This window comes from Glandiceps talaboti, chromosome 4 (assembly GCF_964340395.1).
Source record: "Glandiceps talaboti chromosome 4, keGlaTala1.1, whole genome shotgun sequence".
Classification (NCBI taxonomy): Eukaryota; Metazoa; Hemichordata; class Enteropneusta; family Spengelidae; genus Glandiceps; species Glandiceps talaboti.
Genome location: NC_135552.1, coordinates 12,721,772 through 12,744,295, shown reverse-complemented (window position 1 = coordinate 12,744,295; position 22,524 = coordinate 12,721,772). Strand labels below are relative to the sequence as shown.

Genomic DNA, 22,524 nt, shown 5'->3' with positions numbered 1-22,524 from the left:
TAACAGGCCCGGTGCAGATTTAGTATTCGGGTGATGGACACCACGACCCGGTCAGGTCATCTCAAAGTATACATCAATGGCTAGGGTATAACGACAGCTTTTTGGCACTTGACGGTAATTCTAGATAATTTGAATACAAGAGATGAACCCAATCGATACGGCCAACAACAGCACATAACTGTAATTGTACACTGATAAAGTACTCAAAGACCTGTCTGTAAAGTCTGCAGTCAATGACAAACACTGACAAGGCGTGCATATACTTCTTATAAATCTTCACTGTAGCGGCTATACCTCTCAAAAGAAGGGCTTTTAAGGTTATAAAAAGACCTGTTGTTGTGCCACAGTTGGAGTTGTTCCCAACCCTTCCCGCTTTTGATATCGGCAGACTATTCAAAAGAGATATAATTTGGTGACGTAGACTTCAGAAACAGACCGTGACTCGAAGAGAGAGAGGGAGTGAGCTAAGTAAAACTATAAGAGATGCGTCACCAAGAAGTTTTTCAATCGGGACACAGGAAACTATAAATGTTTCAGAGATTCTAGAAAGTTTGTGTGGGTACTGACGTACAAGAACACCCCATCCCTACTTGAGGAGTTATCTACGAATTTGACTGTCGGACTATACATATCTGATTTCGAAAGATACAGTCGACTGACAGTTGATCGGAAAATACATGGTGAAAGACTTCTTTTGAGCTGAGGCGTTGAAGGTAGGTACAACCTCCTTTTGTGGGAGTTTTTCTTTCCACAAAGAAAAGTCTCATAGACTACAAAGTATGGGACATTACAATTTATAGCCCGAGGATATCTAACCAAATAGAAGGCGTATTCAAAGTAAACGCCATTTTCTACTGAAGAGAGTTTACATCTACCATGGGTACTACGAATACACGACGTTCGTCCATATTCATTTTGTTCAGTTTTGAATTACCAGTATAGATAATATCTTTGGTTGACGTAAAGTTCAACGTTGAGTCTAAAATGAGATAACTGATCATGATATAGCTTTTTTTTCAATGCATGTACATGTCGCTCTTAGTGAGTACATGGCCATTCGACTACAGGTTATAGATAGTAGGCGTAGTATGCATTCAACAGGTGTTTTTTTCTACTCTAGTGCATAGTGTGACATGCACATATCGTTCGTGATACTATCAAAGGTAAATTTGCTTTTGTATGTGAAATACATTGCAATAGGATTTAGCTGATTTAGGAACGGGTTATTTAATGACTGTACACACTGTCTCGTTACCTCAGGGCATCCTTAGCTGACCGTATCTGGTCATGCTGTTGGGCAACAGAGCAATTCTTTTGTTCGTATACAGCCTCAGTATTATGGTAACGAGTGCTATTATAGTAGCACTGATCTTGGAGACGGGGGTATTCTTGGAGATAAAGTATCAGGTGTACCCGTTACCATAGAAATCAACCATGTTTATACAAAATGTATGGTCGAGATGAAAACAACGTGAAAATCCAAAAATTTTACGAATCATTTTACGTCAACAACTTTGACGACTTCACTGTCGACAAATGACATTGAAGTTGAAGTTCTGAACAAATAGAGTACGTCGAACAGTGTGACAGGTGAATTGATAAACTCTGTGTGTATCGTGGCAGGATACTCCTGACCATAATATGGATTTACAAGATAGAGAGACTGCTGAGTTTGTAAATTTGTTTATCGTCACGCCAACAAATCACAAAACAAGTATACATTATAAAGTGTACATGTAATTAGGGGTGTCTATTAAACTGGATTACGTAAGTTCGCCAGGACTCAAAATACAGTTGGTTTCAGGTAAGCAAATCGTCTGGAAATTGTTGTTCGAAAATCGGGATATATGATTTGAAAATTTGGCGTGGCTACTGGTGAATTATTTCATTAATTTATGATCTTATTCGCAAGATGAATATTGTGGTCTCTACGGCCATTTTATACAGCACCAAATTATCATACATTTCCGCTTTGACCTATAACAGCACTTATGTGCACCCTTAACTGTAACAATGCAATCAAAACGCTCCGGTTGATTATTTCATACCTGGACCATTACATGTTACAAAAAATGTTCTGCGCCAGGCAAATCCTTGACATACGAATTTGGGCCAAGTATTCAAGTTAAAATATCGGACCTGTCGTGACCCTTAACCCCATCATACTTCAAACTTTAACAAAATCTATACCATATTAGCAGTATCGTGTACTGTGTACATATGTTTACTTAAGAGTTCGGCATGGACGGGTATATATCCCACCTCACTCTCTATTTTCAAAGTAATACAATCATCTGTTTATATTCCTGAGGCCATTTTTCTTCTTTTTTGAAAATCAATTCACACGGAATTACAATGCTAACAGTTTTCATACCAATGTACTAATATTGTCTTCTATTGTAACCTTAACGAACAATAGGGTGGGTTTGATTTTTGTTCAGCGACCACTGTTTTATTTATTTATGTTTCCTTTCAGTCTACAGCAGTATCGTATCACGGTGTTACCATAATGTCTTTGTAATCGCTGTGTAAGCGAGGCCCGTGTTTGCAAACACATTGTACGTGGTAGTATTGATGAATACATACATCGACAATGTATCTAAGATAAATAAGTGTTTTGGATGTAAATAGTAAACGAAAAGCCCCCAGCAACCACAAGATGGGGTCCCAGACTGATCACCGTGACTCAACCAAGCCTAATTAGTTCTACTCCATCCTGAATGTAGATACTTTAGGGTCATGGAATTGATATCTGTCAATATGTACTCTTGGGGTGAGACGATCTCTATGTAAAAGCCAACAGCTTTTAAACCAGCACAATATATTAGGTAAAACAACCAGTGTCGTACAATGGATCGTTGGGTAGAATTCCATTGATATGGTAATCTTACAGTATTGAAAAGTGCAAGTATCGATTTGTTGGGCAGTTTGGTTTGTTGTTGGTTATTTTTGTATCTGTGTTTAGTGTGTAAAGTTATAATGGAATTTTACCAGTGCTTTGGTCGTTAGCATATGCAGGTAACTATATATCGAATTCTTATTCTTCAATATCCAATTAACTTTTGAAGGAACTTTAACTTTGTATGTGAACTTGTGTAAGATGAAAAAGACAGAAGGGTTAAGAGAAACGTTCGAATAAATGAATATGAATTAAACATCGCGGAGTGACTTTGTTTTGACCGCCTAGGAAAAGGAAATGCTTCTTGTACCCACGGCCACTGGCACATGACCATTACACGATACGTTTCCATGTAATTCCGTCAGTGAAATGACTTAGGGTTAATAGGGTCATTCCTGAGTATAGTTGCTTCTTTTTATCGACTCGTAGAAATGGTATTTCAGAAAACATATCCACCATTCGGCGTGACCACCCTGTCAGATTTTCGTTATTTCTGTTGACTTCTGAAGTAGGTCATAGTCGTGCATCAAATGACCACCTGGTAGATAAACTACCTTGTGTATATTCGCCCGCAACAATTGACACTTTTATGAACTATTTTACAACGAAGTTTAAAGACAGACAGGTCGTAAATATCACCAAAACGAGTAAGGTCTTTTACTGTCATTAACACAACGTATTACAATCTTGGAATTTTAATGAAAATGTACAGACATGTACGAATGAACAGGCCGACATTCAACTTTACCGTAAAAACTTAATTAAGTACTCTGTGGCAAAACAGAAAGCGTTTCATAGAAAGCATTTTACCATACGTTTGAATTTCCGATTTAATTTTCTCTATTGTCACCCTATGTTTATAAAAGTAATTTATCAACGATTTTCTTAACAATAGCTATTGTGTAACTTATTCCCTAAGAGAATTTCGCTCCATTTGGTGCTAGGATGGTACAATCAGTTATATTTATTGAGTGTAAAACTGGCGCAATTGTGTCTTTAAAAGGTTAAGAAGTACAGTTTTACCTAATCTAGATCGTTGGTTATTTCTTTTAGTATTGCAAAAACGTCCTTGACCAGTTGAACACCTGTTTGCTGTAGTCCAACCGAAACAGTGACGTGTAAATCGATCTATCCCGACGTACGTCCAAGATGGCGGATTATATGGACCACTATCACGTAAGTTTTAGTTGCATCTTGATGATCGTCAAATATATATTTTTGCACATTTGTCGTGCGTAAGGTTCGAAAAAATAAGGCTTAGCTTAGGAAGTACTATATACAGACTTGACTTGAAGTGGTGAAGTGGTGCGAGTTTTTCCTGATTATTTTTGGTATGTGTCCTACAATGGGTAAAACACGTGCGTATCGATCATTTTGATCAAAAATTTTAGCTAGCAGATGTTCAGCCACATAACAGGGAAGTCAAAATCAAGAATGGATTTGAACATAAAGTTATGCTAACTTACGGCGCGCTGTATTCATTCACGAAATGTATACCTAATTGAAGCGGCGATCCTGATCACCACAGCATGCTTTACAAAACAGTACAAAGTTGACAGAGTGTTGTAAACACCTGCGTCTATAAATCACACACCCTCTACAGTTTGAAGACATCAACCCCGATATGTCATGAATATGGCAGAGAGTGTAATCTTTTAACCACAAGAAGTTTTTGTGTTTTGACTATTATGCCCCCAAGGTAACAGTAAACTACAGAGGTTGGATCGACAAGTTAAAATGGTTTTCTAAGTATCCTCATCGTCCTATAATCACCATGCCTGCAACCGTGACGAGCTATAACCCCCTTTTCTCAGTATAATCCCAAAACGCGTCGCTATGGTTATATAGTCAACGTTTGAAGTAACGCCATTGTGTGGTTTCAGCAATGTTATTTTGTTGTAACAAACGTGGCAGCCATAAAATGAAACACTCAATATAAAATTCGGTCCACCCTTTCTAATATCGGTCAATTCGCTATTGCATTTATACTAGATTGGTCGCGTGTTTATCACCGTGGTCACATTTTGCAGATGTTCATTTGTTTCATCAGAGTCCAATCTCTATAACAAACCTACTAAATCAATGACGTAACAGCCATAACATTACTACTGTAATAACTGTTCTAGAAATGGATATAAGACTCTCTAGGCCAGGTCGTATGTCAGGTCAGGTTTGGTGTCGGATACATATATCAGGACATTTCTGTAGTTACCATATCTTGAACGTATCAAGATCGACAATCCAGGTATAATCTATCTATCTATCTATCTATCTATCTATCTATCTATCTATCTATCTATCTATCTATCTATCTATCTATCTATCTATCTATCTATCTATCTATCTATCTATCTATCTATCTGTCTGTCTGTCTGTCTGTCTGTCTGTCTGTCTGTCTGTCTGTCTATCTATCTATCTATCTATCTATCTATCTATCTATCTATCTGTATTCCAGGTATATATATTAGATATATTATACATATAATATTACAGCAGAAACTATATGCAGTATACATATCCATGAATTGTCGATTGCGATACATATATGGTCACTACAAAAATGTATGTATAGAGAGACATACAGACGAGAGAGAGGGAGGGAGACAGAGAGAGAGAGAGAGAGAGAGAGAGAGAGAGAGAGAGAGAGAGAGAGAGAGAGAGAGAGACACACACACACACACAATAACAAAAAAATTGATTAATAATGAAGTACAGTGGTAGCTTTGTATAGCGATTGAATAACGTTCATTTTCTTCCAACAAACTTGGTCGTTGAGATATGTACAAAAGTCATGCAAATCTACGTGCGCTATTACAATGTATGTATAAACTATACTTTTTAAACCTGAAAGAAGACGTCTGATAGGTTTTTCTCTTCACTATATTTTTAATCATTCTGACTGACATTTATTCATACAATCTTATGGTCAGAAATAGATCGACGAGTCACCTTTGCCAGCACTAGCATCAAACCACGTGCAATTGGTGGCTAACACTGGATCACTGGTAGAAATATGCGACCAAGAGTCTCGCAAGAACCAACAGGCTTGTTCACTCTTATAACAGTTTTAATATCGAAATTCAAGTGTGTAGAAGGTCACACTCGTACTAGTCACGGAGTACACTCAAACTGGAACAGAGTGTCAAGCTATTTATTATAGTTACCTACATGGAAATATCGGTCTCGTTACTGGAGCAAACTCTGAAACACGTGTCGGTCTCTGGACAACGGCACGTAGTATTTTAACCTGGGACAATTACACATTGTATATATTAGATTGCTTCAAGTGGCTAGCAAATGTATTATAGAGCAAACAAATCAACAAACAAACATTTCGACGTAAATAAATATTTAACGAAATACTTCGTTATTGTCACGTCTAAAGCAGATTGCCAAGAAAAGGCGCAATTCGAGTACTTTTTGGCGACATACTTCACGTATTTCTGTTTAAGTTGTTAAACAAACAACTTGTTAGTGACAGGCATGAAGTCTGAGTGTAAAGATATAAGGAAAGTGTGTCTGAACCGAAATTCAAGTCTACCATATACCTGAGTCATCAGTCGATTGGTTCGTTTATTATCGCTTTTGAGTGAGAGAGAGAGAGAGAGAGAGAGAGAGAGAGAGAGAGAGAGAGAGAGAGAGAGAGAGAGAGAGAGAGAGAGAGAGAGAGAGAGAGAGAGAGAGAGAGAGAGAGAGAGAGAGGGAGGGGGGAGAGAGAGAGAGAGGGGGGGAGAGAGAGAGAGAGAGAGAGAGGGGGGGAGAGAGAGAGAGAGAGAGGGGGGGGGGGAGAGAGAGAGAGAGAGAGAGAGGGGGGAGAGAGAGAGCAAACGAATGTTTTTAGACTCCGATTCGTACCCACGAAACGATAATAAATCTGTTGTTCATATTTGAGAGTTTGAAAATACGTATATTCAAGTTTAGACTATGATTAAGTGTGGTTAGTCCCAGATTCGTGCATCGCAAAGAAATTACTCTTTTAATTTGTTCGTTCTTTTAGTTTGTTGTGTAGATATTCCACACTCGTTTATTATAACCCATTGAAGGCACTCCAAGTAAAAGCAGAATCGATAACTTTTGTTTCTTTTTTAATCAAGTACTTTAATCATTCTGTACATTGGTAATTATGACATTGATTTTTCGTTTCCTATTGCATGGTACTATTGCGTACTTTTATGAATATCCCGAGGCCGGTGACCATACCTCAAAAGTCTAATTTTTTATTTAAATAAATGTACTTGTTTTGGATGGGTCGTTGTGACACACATGAATGCGTTCAAAACCATGTATGAGATTTGCCTATGTATGCCTACTTTTACAATGAAATGTATTAGCTTTGACAATACTCATAAAGACTCACTGCAAACAATAACAGTTTTGTTGTCAATGCGACATCGACTTTTAACCAACACGACACTATAATTCTAGTTAGATATTTATAAATGTAAATTTTTGTCTCTTGTAGGAATTACTTCGATTGCAAATTTGTATTTAGATAGCTTTAGCTGATTGAACACAAAATAATTTATTTGTTAAATATATTTTTAAAAAATGATTTTATATATGCGTGGGCCTAATTTGCAAACCAAAACAACTGAATCCGGTTTATTTGAATTTCATTCAACTTTAAGTTTAAATAAGATATTTGGATTTTTGATTGGAACAAAAATGAGGAATGTTGCCTTGACCCGTGACTGTACTTTTGAAGTCAATGGTATTTTACATGCTGTGTTTGTGTATCAAACGCTAGGTTACTGTGTACTATGGCATTGATAGAACGATATTCTACTAGTTCTAATAATATGTCCAGGACGACAAAGGGGAACCCATTGCGTATGCTTTAGATAAAGATTCCAGGAGGACGCATTCTACCGGAAGATTATTATTTTCGACAATGTAACTATTTCAATGAATGGAATCTGAAGCAGTTTTGGGGCTACCGCGAACAATTGTCCTTCGAAACGACTGACATTCCGCCACCACTCGTCGTAGGTACCTGGAAACGCAGTAAACTATATATTGCTGTAGTGAACACCAGAAACGGCCCCCGTTTTAATAGCTACTCCTGTGCTTCTAACGTAACGGTACTGCGTCGTGTTAGTTGTATCATAGACCCTCGTGTAGGGTATATGGTTGTATGTATATGTAGCTCGAAAAATAACATCGGACTCTGGCTTCGTATTTGGTTGTGATGGTATTCTGTAATTCGGATAAATTACCTTAAATAAATTGACCATTTTTTAAAATGTATAAATAGAAAACGTCGATACATGATGTCTGAAGTCGGTTGTTTGGACCGCAATTTTTTTTATAAGGAAGGCGCCACCAACGGCAATTAATTACACACTAATAATCCATCACCAAATGAATGATCATTTATACACGTGTCGAGTTCCACTCCCGGGGTTCCACCTTCTCATGAAATTATTACAGATTCAGCGATTTTACGCGATGGCATAATTGTAAGCCGGTTTGCTGCCATTTATGCAATGGAAATTTTTAATGGAATGTTTGCTTGCAGAATTACTTCCGATTGCCAATTAATATTTATTCCACTCTTCGAAATAACACGAGTATCACGCAGGATATGATGACAGTATAATTTTGCGCTGGTTGACCTTGAGTTGAACCCTAGCGATAACAGTGATAGTGATTAAACCTTTGACAAAGTCTCAGACCACTTCTTTTCACAGAGTTTATGCTACAACTGATGACACGCAAGCATAAAGAAGCGGAACTTGTTAGGAACAGGGAAAGTAATAAACAAATGAATTGACATTTGGTATAGCATATTATGAGTAGCGACGCAGCGTATTACATTACATAATTTGATAAGAATACTTTTAAAGCCATTTTACATAATAGCTCATATTGACAACCAATTTTCAAGTTCCCACGCCATTACATGTACATGTACATGTACATGTACAGAAGTCATAAAACGGTTCTTATTTAACCACGAAATGCAATATACACCCCCTAGTTCCAACGTGCTATGCAAAGTGTCATTAAACCTAATTCATTTTGTTTATTTTCCGTGTTTGTCACATCTTCATGCTTGCCTGTTCCTGATTGTAAAACCTCTCTGGAAAAAAAAACTTTTATTAGGTGCAACCATATCACCGACCGTAAAGCACAATCCACACAAACACCTAGACAAAGACAGAGAAACACATACACATATGCACAGACACATACGAACACTACAGATGTGTAATGTATGTATGTATGTATGTATGTATGTATGTATGTAATCTATTATACTATACCGAATCATATATGAATTGATGTACATGTACCATGTTAAGAGAACATATACAGTCCTATGGTTGTATTTCCACACGCTAAACACAGAAAGTTATTGAACTGCATGATTACCACCGTAACTGATTTGATTATTTCCGGGTGTTTTCTACGATATCAATTTATTCGTACACTTTATTTCCGTGAATAGCGATTATGAATTTTAAGTACAGTCAGTTTCTCATAAAATGCAGACCACACGTTCATTCACTTTCATTAACTTAAAGGTATTTTTACGATGTCTGCGACGACCTCTTTGAACAGCTTGTCTCCTATATATACCTATGATGGGAAACCATCGTCTAATAAAACGACGTGTTTTATGGTTTTAGTATTCAGGGGATATCATACAATGTGTGTCTATATATATATATGACGATATATACATTTACAAGTTGTATTGATTTTTTTAAAGCCTTGAGTGTTTTATTCTCTCTTAATGTTATAAAAAAAAGTGGGGAATACAACCCCAGTGGTGCGATCAACTGTGATTCGCTCTGTGCAAATCAAAAGAATTGAAATTTTCAGTTTACTTCAGTTTGTTATTTTTTAAACATCTACTCTGATAGGTCGGACAAAACAACGTACATTAATACATAAATTCATTTTTTTCATTGAATATTTCATTCATCTTGTTGAGCGCCGCCATCACTGTTAATCTGCAATATAAAAATATGTGCATAAAACGATGGAAGTAAAGTATGTATAAGCAATATAAATAGGTACAAAACACAGGATCTTGTTTCTATAAAGCGAAATCCATACGACTCTACTCATACGATTTTACCCAGCATCAAAGTCATTGTTGTTGTCACTATGGCCTAATTCCCCTTTCTACGGCTATGAAACGATGTTATTGTTGTTTTTTCTCTCGCCGAATCAGTAATTCAACCACGATACACATTCGCAGATTGTTTTACTCGGCGATATAATGCATAAATGTAATTACCCCGGTTTTTTCCAGATGGGTTATTTTCCGGGAGTGTAAATTACTCTCTCCTATTATTGTTCAGTTCCTTTCAGAGCAATTTTGCCAGGAGCAAACTTCTGATAGGAAAAAAACAGCTCGTTTTCTCTGCAGTCAAATGTTCAGTGATGTGGTTAATACGGGCGGTAAACGCTGAGACATGCATGATCCACGATTTTGGTGTTGTCTCACACTCGGGCGTATAGGCTATTTTTGAACGGTTATGAATTCGATGAATAATACGCACAAGCTTCGGTAATTGGGGTAGTAGCAATTATTACAAAAAACACGTTTCATAATGATATGATTATATGAATCCATAACTATTAATAGGCTAAACTAATATCCTACAATTAGAGGTATTGCGTTTATATTGGATGTATTAGCCTTCAAATAGTTCATAATGAACGTATCGAATTGTAATATGAAATATATGTCATGTCGTGGAAAGGTCGAATCTTTCATAATGCATATACAGTCATTGTTCTCTCTCGTGTGCTCTCCGTATCCATGGTAACACCAACTGAACCTTATCACCCACATCGCTGTCACCATAGTGACGTGTTTTTATTGTGGTGATGTTTTGGATTAGTTGGGCTATTGATGAATTGCCTCGCAGGGAGGCTGTCGGGAGTGACGTTGCAGTGAATGAATTAAGTATATTGGAGCGTACGATTGGGTTTGTCACCGAGGCCATGAGAAAAACACAACTGTGTATTGGAATATTGAACATAACAACACACAAAAGGCTGTGATACTGAATGCAGCATGGCTGATAGTACCTTGTTTATCCAGTCAGAGCGTGTCTTTCCGTCGATTTTGTCATCTCTTTTGGAGGAGGCGAGAGTGGTAAGAACATTTTTCGTCGACAAAGCGTTTTGATCGTATATGTGGGCATGAGAGATACATATATCTTTGTTACACAAGTAAACATACTGGCGATACCTACACGTCCCCATTATCGTAATTACGTTGACCGACCAGCTCTACGTTAATTCAACCTTTCTCATCGGAAATAATTGGAAAGGGAAACCTTCACGCAAATTGCACTACACAAATATTGCTACGAACCGTTCGAGTGCCTCTATAGGAACGAAGGAATCGAATTCGTGGTTTTGACGCGGCGTAGCTGTAAACCCTGGTTTAACATCCATATATTCAATCTACGAAATACTCAAATTCAATCTTAGCAATTTGACATTTCCTGTCCTATATTTAATCACGAGTAATAAAAATATCTAATGGACGAGTGTGGAGACAGCAGTGGTGTCCACAGTTCGCTTTACTGCGATTTTCGCAGTTTGCATTATTCCGACATTTTTTTTTATAAAACGCACGTAGCCTAATGCAAGCTATGTTTAATTTAAATATTCGTGCTTACTTCGATTTTGTGGTTGTCAGATATAACGAAAAATCCATTTGCCTAAATTCATACACCAGATGTGTATGACACAGTGTCACAGCGTGCCGACATTTTACCATTAATCTTGATTTCTCTTTCTGTCGACAGACTCACCCCGATGAAATGAGAGGCGCTTCCCGCCAGAAGCAAAATGCACTTATGAATAAACAGATCGCTTCTTTTGAAAAACTTGTCCAGCACGGCATATCGAAGTTCTCAAAGGAAAGACTGCATCGCATGCTGACCGAAATAGCACCAACGGATACGCGATTGACCTCCTTTAGAGACCTACGCCATCTTATTGAGATTACCGCGAAGTCTCGAAAACTGTCGCAGACGGATAGCGATATTGCCCAAATTTCGAAGTATTTTAATGCCTTTTTCAATGACATTGAACACCTGAGGAAAATGAAGTCCAACTTTGACGAGAGGATTTATTCTGTATTGTACGAATTTTTCTACGACCCTGTTGTAGAGGACATAATATCATCCAAGAAAGATATGGAAAAAGGCGCTAGTCAAAGCAGACGGAAAGGCGACATTTTAAAACGCCTTAACCGCTTTTCCGTAGGTGATCAGGCGTTGTCGATCGCCGCATTTGAAGAACTTCTCCAGGAATGTGAGGATCTGTCTGCAACTATGGCAGAGTTGAAGGATCTTGACCAACAATGGCAAATGTTACTAGATGATGACGACATTGACGGAAATATATTTGACGATGAAAGTTTACAAGAGCTTGCCCCCTTCGCCAATTATAAACATTTTGAGCACATCTTTAGATTTGTTCCTGATGTGCTTGGAAAAAGTTACAACGCCACAGAACTCGGTAAAAGATGGTGGATCTCTGCGGAAAAAATTCACAATTTGTTACACAGGAACAAAGAATCACGAGAAAGTCAAGATTCAAAAGCTGACGACGAGATAATTTTGGAAAGTGATGAAGACATTTCACTCGAGGAGGAGGGGGAGGAAGATGAGGAGGTTGACGAGGATATGTCCGGAAATGAGGCAGACGATGAACTGGGTCACAATGAGGACACTTTTCTGAAATTAAGTGATTCGGAAAATGGCAGATATTCAATTACCGATCTAGAAGACAGACTTCAAGAACTCCTAAGAAACATAAATAAACATGAACAAGACTTGAAAGTCCAAAAAGGGGACTTGACGAGATTGTTACGACGAGAAGCACGCGTCACAAAATTGGCAGGAAACCTCGAAGAAGCTGTCACCACCCAGGAATCAGTATTGCAACAAATCAAGGATATTGCTGAAAGAAAGGAAAACATGAAAACAAGAATAGGAAAATGTAAAAAAGATACGAAACAGTATCGAGATTTGAGCGGAAAATTAGCTGGGCTGGAAAAGAATTTACAAAAGCTAAAACACTCGTCGAGTTATCATGACTTCCAGCACACTTTGTATGCTAGCGATTTAGACGTGGAATTGGAAGTGCAACCGAGCATGATAAGGTAAGAGAGAATTGTCTAGCTATTCCAAACCGATTGCGTTATATTCTACAGTTTCTAGCATGTAGTGATTATCCAATATACCCAATCAGTCCATGAATATGTACATGTAAACAAAAATAAGAACGAAAACAACAACGATGATAATGAGAAAATAGCAATAAATAGGATGACGAAAACAGGTTAGCTTGAGAAAAACTACAATGAAAATTCAACCCTCATTGAAGGTATTTCTTGACTTTTTAACCTTTCGTCATAAAACAGCTTGGGAGTTTCAGACCTATGTACTGAGACTGGCAAACTAATTGTTTAATGACTGAATCGTTCTACTGCAAGATAGGCAATGTCACATACACTGGAAGCGAGTTTACTTGAAACAAAAGGTCGTCTGGCTCAACAAAAATCTTTGAATTACTAACCTGTTACATTTTATCGTCTGGATTGACAGATAGGTTATTATTTATTATTGCCTCTTTTCACCGCCGTCTGGCGAAACATGACAAAAATATTACCAACACAGAGGCAATTATCTTTAAGGTTGTCGCCAAATCATATACATTGTAACAATACCTTTTTCAGGCATGACAATGGATTATATGCAAAAGCTCCTTTCTGTCACTTTCTGATGGAATTAAGTTCAATTCAATATGTGTAATACTGTAACAAATTTTGTTAAACCAGACGATGAATTGTAGTTATGTCGGTAAGATTTTTTGTCAAGCCAGACGATAACTTGTTTCAACTTAACAGGCTCCCATTGCACAATTCATCATGTTATTCATCAAAAATGTGTTGTAGACCTAGACTGACATATCAGTTGAGACGTTGTCTGTATTAGTTGTATAAACTGTCGCGTGGTTCTGTCTATAAACTGCTTTAAATTTTATTAATTTCACGTGATTTCAGTCACACAGTGTATAAAGTAATGAGTGTAGTATCAATGATAATATACGTGCAAAATAAATCCATGTTGGAGTCAATCGTCTATTGGGTATACTATGTATAGAGTGAATGTGAATTCACGAAGGAGTAATCGTTTCTTGCCACAAATTGTCGTCTGCTTCATCTGTTGGAATATCGACTGAATAAAATGGCGGCAAAATATCGATACACATTACTGTTAACACATTTTTCACCTTTTTGAAATAACGATCGATATTCTGTGTAAACATATAATCTTTTATCAATTTTTTGTTACATTGGAACGACCGTGAAGTTGGGTATCAATTTATGATTGATGTTCTGGCATGTATTGATTTTTAAAATACAGTGGAAACCGCGTCACCTGAAACAGTATGTCTTCTGGCTTGATTGACTAATACGGCTACATTTTATCGTCATCGTCAGGCTTGTTGACAAAAAATCTGACTAATTACTGCTACATCTCATAGTCTGGCTCATAAAGCAATCATTGCCTAATACTAACAAAAACATCACACTGTCTTTGTGTGAAATATTATTATACAACAGATGGTAGCCTATCAATATTCTTAAGGTAATGGTATCGCACACTAAGAAAATGAAGCCATGTTTTAATACTTAAAAGATATTTTTTCCAATCAACCTAAGAATGAATGTAGCGATGTTAATAAGAATTGTTATTGCGCCAGACGATACAATGTAGCAAATATATATGATAGCACTATGTCTGTCGAACCAGACAACACTCTGATTCAGATGGCATGGCCTTGATTGTAACTTCTAATTTTCAAGATCACAAGTTTACTGGAATACACTATGTATATTGTATACGCTCCAATCGCTTATTCATGGCGTAGCGTCTCACTTACACAGTTTAAAATTTCACTTAAGGGTTGGCATTTTTGTTTCATAAACCAGCTTCGGATATCACAGCGGAAATTGTATTCTGGTTTCTCTAATCCCGTATATAACGTTTGTAATTCTATGGCAACCAATAGGTGATATTCCCAGCTTAGTGATATCATGCATCACGTGACAGCTAAAGTGCACTTGGCTACCAAACACTATTTTTTTTACAATAAAGCTTTCACAGCTGCAGCTCTACATACAACGCGACATCATATACATTTGCAAACCACTTAACTTCGATCATAACTCATCATCAGACAAATTCAGACACTGTAAAATTATTTTCACACATATCACTCCATCTTGAAAAAAAAGCCTTGTATGGGAAACGCAGAGCTATTGTGTATACAGGAATGAATAAAATGAATAATTGGAACTGAAATAAAGATATTCAAAGGTGCTAATTGGTATGTCAGAGGTCACTTCAAAAGCATATCTACAGAATATACAGTAGTGAGTTACCTCGTTTGAGTATATATGCCAAATATTGAACGATTTTAAAATTGGTAAATATCTGCTACAAAGTAACCTTGGTAAATTTCTTGAATGTTCTCTCAGTGATATGAATAGACCTTCTTTTAATGAACTAAGAACTATCAGATTATCTGCAATTATATGCAAATGACATTATATTTCTAAACAGTGATTTCATGTAAAGATATGCTCACATGTTCTACTGATCATGAACCGAAATATAGCGTGTGTAAACACTAGAACAGGATTGGCGGTCATATTACAGGAGAAAACATTATTTTGGTGTTTTCAGAATATGAGAAATGTTTCCACTTTCTCCCATTGTTAACTTTGGGTTTCAGTTGAATATATGGTGCCATGTGAAGTGTGTTTTCAATTAAACAGTATTTTTGCCCGTTTGACTGAGCTTACCTCTATTTCCCATGTGCAATATGGTGCTTGAGTGAATTTGATTTGTAGACTTTCAAAGCTATTTGTTTCATACACACATGTAATTCGTTTCTAAGCTTCATAAAGAATGTCACGTGATTCATCCTATTCTTGACTTGTCCAAGAGCTCATCACTACAAATTTTGTCAATTTGGAGCGTATTTTGAACTATGTATTAACTAAAATGGGCGAAATGAATCGTGTCTGACATGTCATGATGTTCATTTCGTATACACGATTCCAATTATGTCAATGAATGATGTGTTATAGCAACGCAAGCGACACATTCTGTTACTATGTTCCCATTATTGGCTAAGCTCATGCACAATAAAAAACAACAACACATGCATACACTAGAAGCTAATCTTACTCGACACGACGACGTGCGTGATAGAGGTAGTTATTAAAAATATACAGAGTCTTTGAAACCTACATGTAGTCTGGGGTGTTGTTGAATTTATTGGCAACCGAACAATTACGTCATAATCTAATTTCTTATGGGCAGAACGTATTCCTGATGAGAGCCCTACCGGCTACTACATACGATTCAAGTTGATTCATCATGGATAAAATAAGATCTGCAGGTGTCCTAAGCTCGTGACTTGTTCATGAGTATGCTAACTTCAACCCGCCGAGAGCCATTCTAGGCACCCCTGTGGCTGTGCAATATGGGGCCCCAGTGTTCCATTATACTTATTTTCTTTTTTAACTTAAGAAAATTCGAACAACGCTGTCTCTCTGGGACGTCTCTCGGGGAATGTTTCGCTTGGATGCTAATATAGCAACAATGTATTTTGTATGTAGGCTTTATGGTGCTGTAGTGATAGTAAAATTCATTGAAGCAAACTGTCTTTATACTGGTACTATGTACAAACGAATTCTATGCATCGGAAGTTAATAACAATATCAGTCCATGTCTGAAAGGTATTTACAGCATGTACGGAATTTTCCAATGACAACGACATGTTAGATGGGGAACCGAATTCACTATGACTACTGGACTGTATCGTGCATGTAGTATTAAAATTAATTACTCTTTAATATTGATAACAGAGCTCAGAGAGTGCCTCTTGTCAGTTTCGTCAGTTTCATGCCCAAGGTCGACTGATAGTTAGCAAATACGTTGCTGTCAAATCCTAGGGCATTGTATGCTTTCTGTGATTTGGACTATCGCCAACTACATTTATCACAAGTTTGTTATTGATATACTTATTGTAATATGCGTACACTATACATCGTTCGGTATTTCTTCTCAGGGGATAGCTCTATCACTATGGTAACATGGTAAGGGTTTAAAAAACCGTCAAATTGGCAACAATGCTGGAAAGTAAGACATCGACGAACATATCAGAATTTAAGGTAAAATGGGCGACGAAGGGGGAAATATATTAAATGAAATGTAACAATTTTAACTACACTGATACGTTTACGACATACTGAAAAACTACTCTAGAGTTCGATTAGAGCAAGTCAAAAGGTTGGAAGATTTGATAGTCAGGTGGAAGGAATTGGGGTAAATACTGATTGTGCAGTTCCAAAATCTACTTTAACAATAAAAGGAACTCATTTCTCCTTCGCTGGTTATATCTCACTAGCAAAGAAAAGATTTCATCTTTCAATGCATACCGCGCATCTAGATTCTCACACCTCACAATAGTTACTGGGACTTTACTCCCGTGACCTTTGAATAAAGGTCATCTTTAGTGCAATGGGGTTAGCTTCATTCGAATTGACTCCGGGATTTACAAACCAATTACATCACCGGTATAATACACACAGCAACAAAGGACGTTGGCACCTCCATTCGTATAATTTGTGAATACTAGTAATACATTGTCATGTAATGAGAAAGTGACAGGTAGGACTTTTTCTATATGTATATTTTACATAATTTCGTATATAATACGAGTGCATTAGACGACAGCGTGAGTATGCCCTTCTGGGGTGGGGGTGGTTAGGGTGCGGTGTATTTATTGACCTTGGACTCCACGTCGTATGCAGAGATTTTTAGTGGGGGTCGCCATTTTTGAATGACCACTGGTTGTAGGTTTGTGACATGAAGTACGATTAGGACCAAGGACTACGAACATCAGTGTCACTTTTAATGTTGGCGAAGAGAAATATTTACCCATGTTAAATGTGCAACAAACCATCAAACATGTATATCTTCACGGCCAGTACCTCTTGAATCTCCTATACTTGTACGTGAAATAACACTATTCTCTACTTTAAAAAAAAAAGGGGGGGGGGTTCGTTTTCAATTCAAAATTGGAGAAAGAGACGTACTCAGAACAAAGAAATGCGTTGGGAATATTCTTACATTACTTTAAATTGTAAAGTATTTCTTTTGAACTCTTAATATTATTTTGAGCCTTCACCAGATTTACATGAAAATCAGACACTTCCCTCGTTTGATGAATGTATAGGCATAGTCTCATCGTCCAAAACCACTACCCTCTTTTACGGCAACGTTCATTCATTCATTCATTCATTCATTCATTCATTTTATTGCCAATTTTTAAAGTAAGTTACAATTACAAAATGACAGGAAATAAATAAACAGATTGGCAATTTGGAGTCAAAAAAATAGCTTTTCGCTAATCAAGTTTGGCTCCACCTCAGAGTTCATATGCATCAATAACAATAAGGGCTACACAGAACTAGAATAAAAAATATAATGGGAGAAAATTTCAAAAATTTAGTTCACGTTACTCAAAGGAAACATCACCGTAAAACCTTTTTACGACACTGTCCAAGAGAATCATCTTTCGTTGCGTCAGCTGAAAAAAAATATGCTCATAGTTTGCGAGAATGAAAAAAAAATGGCTCATGAGAATGACAAAAAAGGCTTGCGAGAATGCATAGATGCTATACATGTACGTAACAAAGTGACAAGAGACACTTAAAACTAGCATTTAGACGCGTTTGAGTATATAAATTCGAATTGCTGATGACATTTATGGTACGAACACAATGAGGACAGACTTGGTGTTCTATAGATGACAATCAATCACACTAATAACGTTAGACTGCGACAAGTTTATCGACCGATAATATCACATCACATCACCATGGCATTTTGCTTGTAACAAATCTATTACCCTTTGGTAGAATAATTAACACTCCGTCTGTTGAAACTTACTATTGTTAACTGTAAGCTATCTCTAAAAGAACTATTACTATCTCGGACATTGAATTATGTGTCTTCACACACGAATGATCAATTTCAATCATTTTTCCCGCGCTAAAAATAGATTAAAATGTTCATTTTTTATAGTGTATGTACGCTTTCTCCATTTCTCCATGGCGCTTACAGACATACAATGGAAAGCAATATACAACGATATACAACATTTTTTTAGTATTCACTCATCAGTGAAATAGCGTCAGATCGGTTTTTGGCACGATTGAAGAACACAGTGCTAATTATATTTGTCGTGTACCCCAGGGATGTACCATAGAGAAATGATGAAGGCTGTAACATTAGGGTTACGGATGTTAGAATGCACTGGCAGGAATAAGTTTAACAAAATGGTGGTGCGGAGCTTTATGGCCAATTGCCCTTCAGGTGCGCCCTAGTTTTTATTACATGACCAATCTGGTGACATACAAGAAGTCGGTCTCAGCAATATCTAAATATTGCTAAGACTTCTAGCTTCATCTGTAAACAGACCAGGTTTTTATAGGGAATATAAAATACGTAAAATAGTAATAACTATTATTTTTGGGATTACAAAAAAATCTTTGTTGTTACTAGTATCTTATTCACAACCCACGTGATGCTGCAAGACACGTCTGATACACGCTTAACCCTGGTTGCCATGGGACTCAAACATAACCACTGCAAATAAAAGAAAAGCTAAGGAAACATTGTAAATTTCAAATAGCAGGAAACAACACAGACAGCACGTTATATCTGAATTTGGATAAATGTCCCAAAATGGGGATGAATTATTTGATAATAAGCACAACTGTTCAAATCATACCAGTCTGATAGATGTAGTTGCCAACGAAAGACATATGTCGTCGAGCAGACTGCGGGTTTTTTACGGACGCATGCGCACTTTAGCAACATTAATAGCTTCAATATCATCTGGAGTGGAAATGAAATCCAGACCAATATACTCAACACTGTAGTGATGAATAGTAACAATTTGGTGTCGGCTTTCAGGGCTTTACAGTTTCCAATGGCTTACGGTGTAAAAAATTTGGCTACAAGAGCGTTTGGTGTGTTTGATATCTAATTGAGTTGTGAGGGCTTTGCATATATGAGCCAATATCCGTTCGTCATTATCTGATCATTTTCTCCGTTGTCAAATATTGTACAATAAATATTACATTCAAAGTTGAAAGCAGAAACCTCTACACTATTTGCCTTTTTTAAAAACACAAGTGTAAAATACACGTATATCAAACGGTGTTGTATCATTTTGTTTATTTTGGCAACCAACTAGCTGATGAGCCACAATTCTCTCTCTCTCTCTCTCTCTCTCTCTCTCTCTCTCTCTCTCTCTCTCTCTCTCTCTCTCTCTCTCTCTCTCTCTCTCTCTCTCTCTCTCATCTCACGTGATCTACATAATTATAAAAATCAGTGTGATATGCCACGAACCATTCATTGTTTCGAATCCCCTCCCCCTTTTTAAGAAAAAAAAAATAATCCTGGCAAGAGTTAATTCACCCCACAATTTTATTCGATAGAATTAATATATTTATGTTACTAATTATGTTACTAATGTCCTCCACTTTTTAATCATATTTAGATTTGTTGGCGACGTCCAAGACAAGATAAGAAATCTGGAACTATGTCTCACAGAGGAAAAGTCTGAGAAACGACGTGTCGAGAAGGAATTAGTTTTACTAAAAACCAATAACGATGATGTGAAAGCAAGATTGCCGGATTCCGCCGATTCAAAATCCAAATCTCGATCTGTTACACCGAAGATCTCCGATTCCGAATCACCGACGTTTTCTGATGCCTCGGAAAAGAACCGCCCGAATACGTCTGCAACGGTAATCCTCTCGAAGAATTCGGCGGGATCACGAAAAAGTACGAGTGGCAAATCAACGGGTTCCGATGATCCGATTGCAATTGGCGGCACTGCTGTGATGAGACGTAAGGCCCGGATACATCACAGGAAAACTGACAGCGGCGGTGGTAGTAGCGCCAGTCTAAGTAACAGTGACAAATTAGTAGCCAATAATAACAATGATTCAAAAAGAAAAGATGAAAACAATAGACAAACTGACAAAAGGAAACATTCAAACGGAGATAAAAGTGAACTTAAACCTAACATAATAGGAAAGGACTTGCGCAAGTCGCTACCCCAGCAGAACGGTGAGACGCCAAGTTTGAAAGTGACAGACACTGCACCAAAGAAAAAAGTTCCTCCGAGAATGTACGATAAAAAGAGGGATGACGATGTACCGTCATCGAAACGTAAAACAAAGGGATATCAAACTACATCTTCGCAAAATGAAGACTCTACGCGCCGACAAAGTCGTATTCCGGTTCGTTCATAGTTGTTGTGATAAGACTGAAAGAGGGCGCTATTATGTTTACATTTACTGAGATACACGCACATAAACAAATATGCAATGTGCAGTGAAAAGGTTACCATATACCGGTATACCCGACTATCACAAATTCTACTGGAGTATGTTGATAAGGGGAGAACCAGTTGATTTCGGGGGAGGGGGGGGGGGGGCCTTAATATGGCAGCAAATTTTTTTTCCCATCACTGTGACAGCAATTTTTTTTCTATTGTTAGTCCTGCATCAAATTATTTTTTCCATATGCAGAAGCAATGCAATTTTTTTTTCTCGGTTACCAATTTTGTAGCTCGCAACAAATTTTCTATTGTTAGTCCTGCATCAAATTATTTTTTCCATATGCAGAAGCAATGCAATTTTTTTTTCTCGGTTACCAATTTTGTAGCTCGCAACAAATTTTTTTTTAACTTCTGTCTGTTTGAACAACTTTTTTTTTCTCAAGTCATTACGGGATCAAATTTTTTTTTTCTCCTTCACCTACCGACAATTCCCCCCCCCCCAATCCCTCCAGAAACCAAATGGTTCTCTCCTAAAGTGTGTACATTACGCATATTCATTTATTTGTTTACGTCATCTAATAGCTATTTTGGTCGTTTTTCTTCCCTTTTGTGTGTGTGTAAAATGTAAAATGATGTACATATATACCATTCGGTAGCGAAGATTTCTAAAACATATTATATTTAATCAAACATGTAATAGAGGAAGTTATCTATTTTACTAAGTCATACTGATTTAGGTTTTGATGTGCTGACGAGTTTGATTTATTTGTGTCATGAACGTATGTAAGTCAAACAATTTTTTTATTTGCGAAGAAATGTAGCAATTTGTTAACGCCCATAAAGTCTGTCAGAGTCATCCCCATTCCCCAATCATCATCATCATCATCATCATCATCATCATCCTTCATCCTTCATCATCATCATCATCATCATCATCATCATCATCATCATCATCATCATCATCATCATCATCATCATCATCATCAATCACCACCACCACCACCACTACCACTACGATCTCTTCCTTCTCCATCCTTCTTCAAGGATATACATATTTACAGGACATGTCTTTGGGGAGTGGATGCTGCAGTTTTGGACAATACTTTATCGAATCAATGAACGAATCACTTGAAATTTTAAAGTGTTTTTTATTTTCAAAGAAATCAGGGGCTTTCAGAAGGATGTACATATAACAATGACATATC

At 37.1% G+C, this 22,524-nt stretch overlaps 1 protein-coding gene across 1 annotated transcript; it reads left to right on the top strand.

Moving 5' to 3' along the window:
- Window positions 1-562: 562 nt before the first annotated feature.
- Window positions 563-21,433, top strand: LOC144434069 (uncharacterized). Its single transcript, XM_078122523.1, has 4 exons — window positions 563-713; window positions 3,953-4,075; window positions 11,677-13,040; window positions 20,531-21,433. The coding sequence occupies exons 2-4, from the start codon at window positions 4,049-4,051 to the stop codon at window positions 21,288-21,290; spliced, it is 2,151 nt and encodes a 716-aa protein (XP_077978649.1). The 5' UTR covers window positions 563-713; window positions 3,953-4,048; the 3' UTR covers window positions 21,291-21,433.
- Window positions 21,434-22,524: the final 1,091 nt, after the last annotated feature.

Excerpts from the sequence above, each read along its gene's own strand:
- LOC144434069 (XM_078122523.1), top strand. The coding sequence starts at position 4,049 with ATGGCGGATTATATGGACCACTATCAC. Across the intron at positions 4,076-11,676 it reads ATTATATGGACCACTATCAC|ACTCACCCCGATGAAATGAG; the intron begins GTAAGTTTTAGT and ends TTCTGTCGACAG. Across the intron at positions 13,041-20,530 it reads GTGCAACCGAGCATGATAAG|ATTTGTTGGCGACGTCCAAG; the intron begins GTAAGAGAGAAT and ends AATCATATTTAG.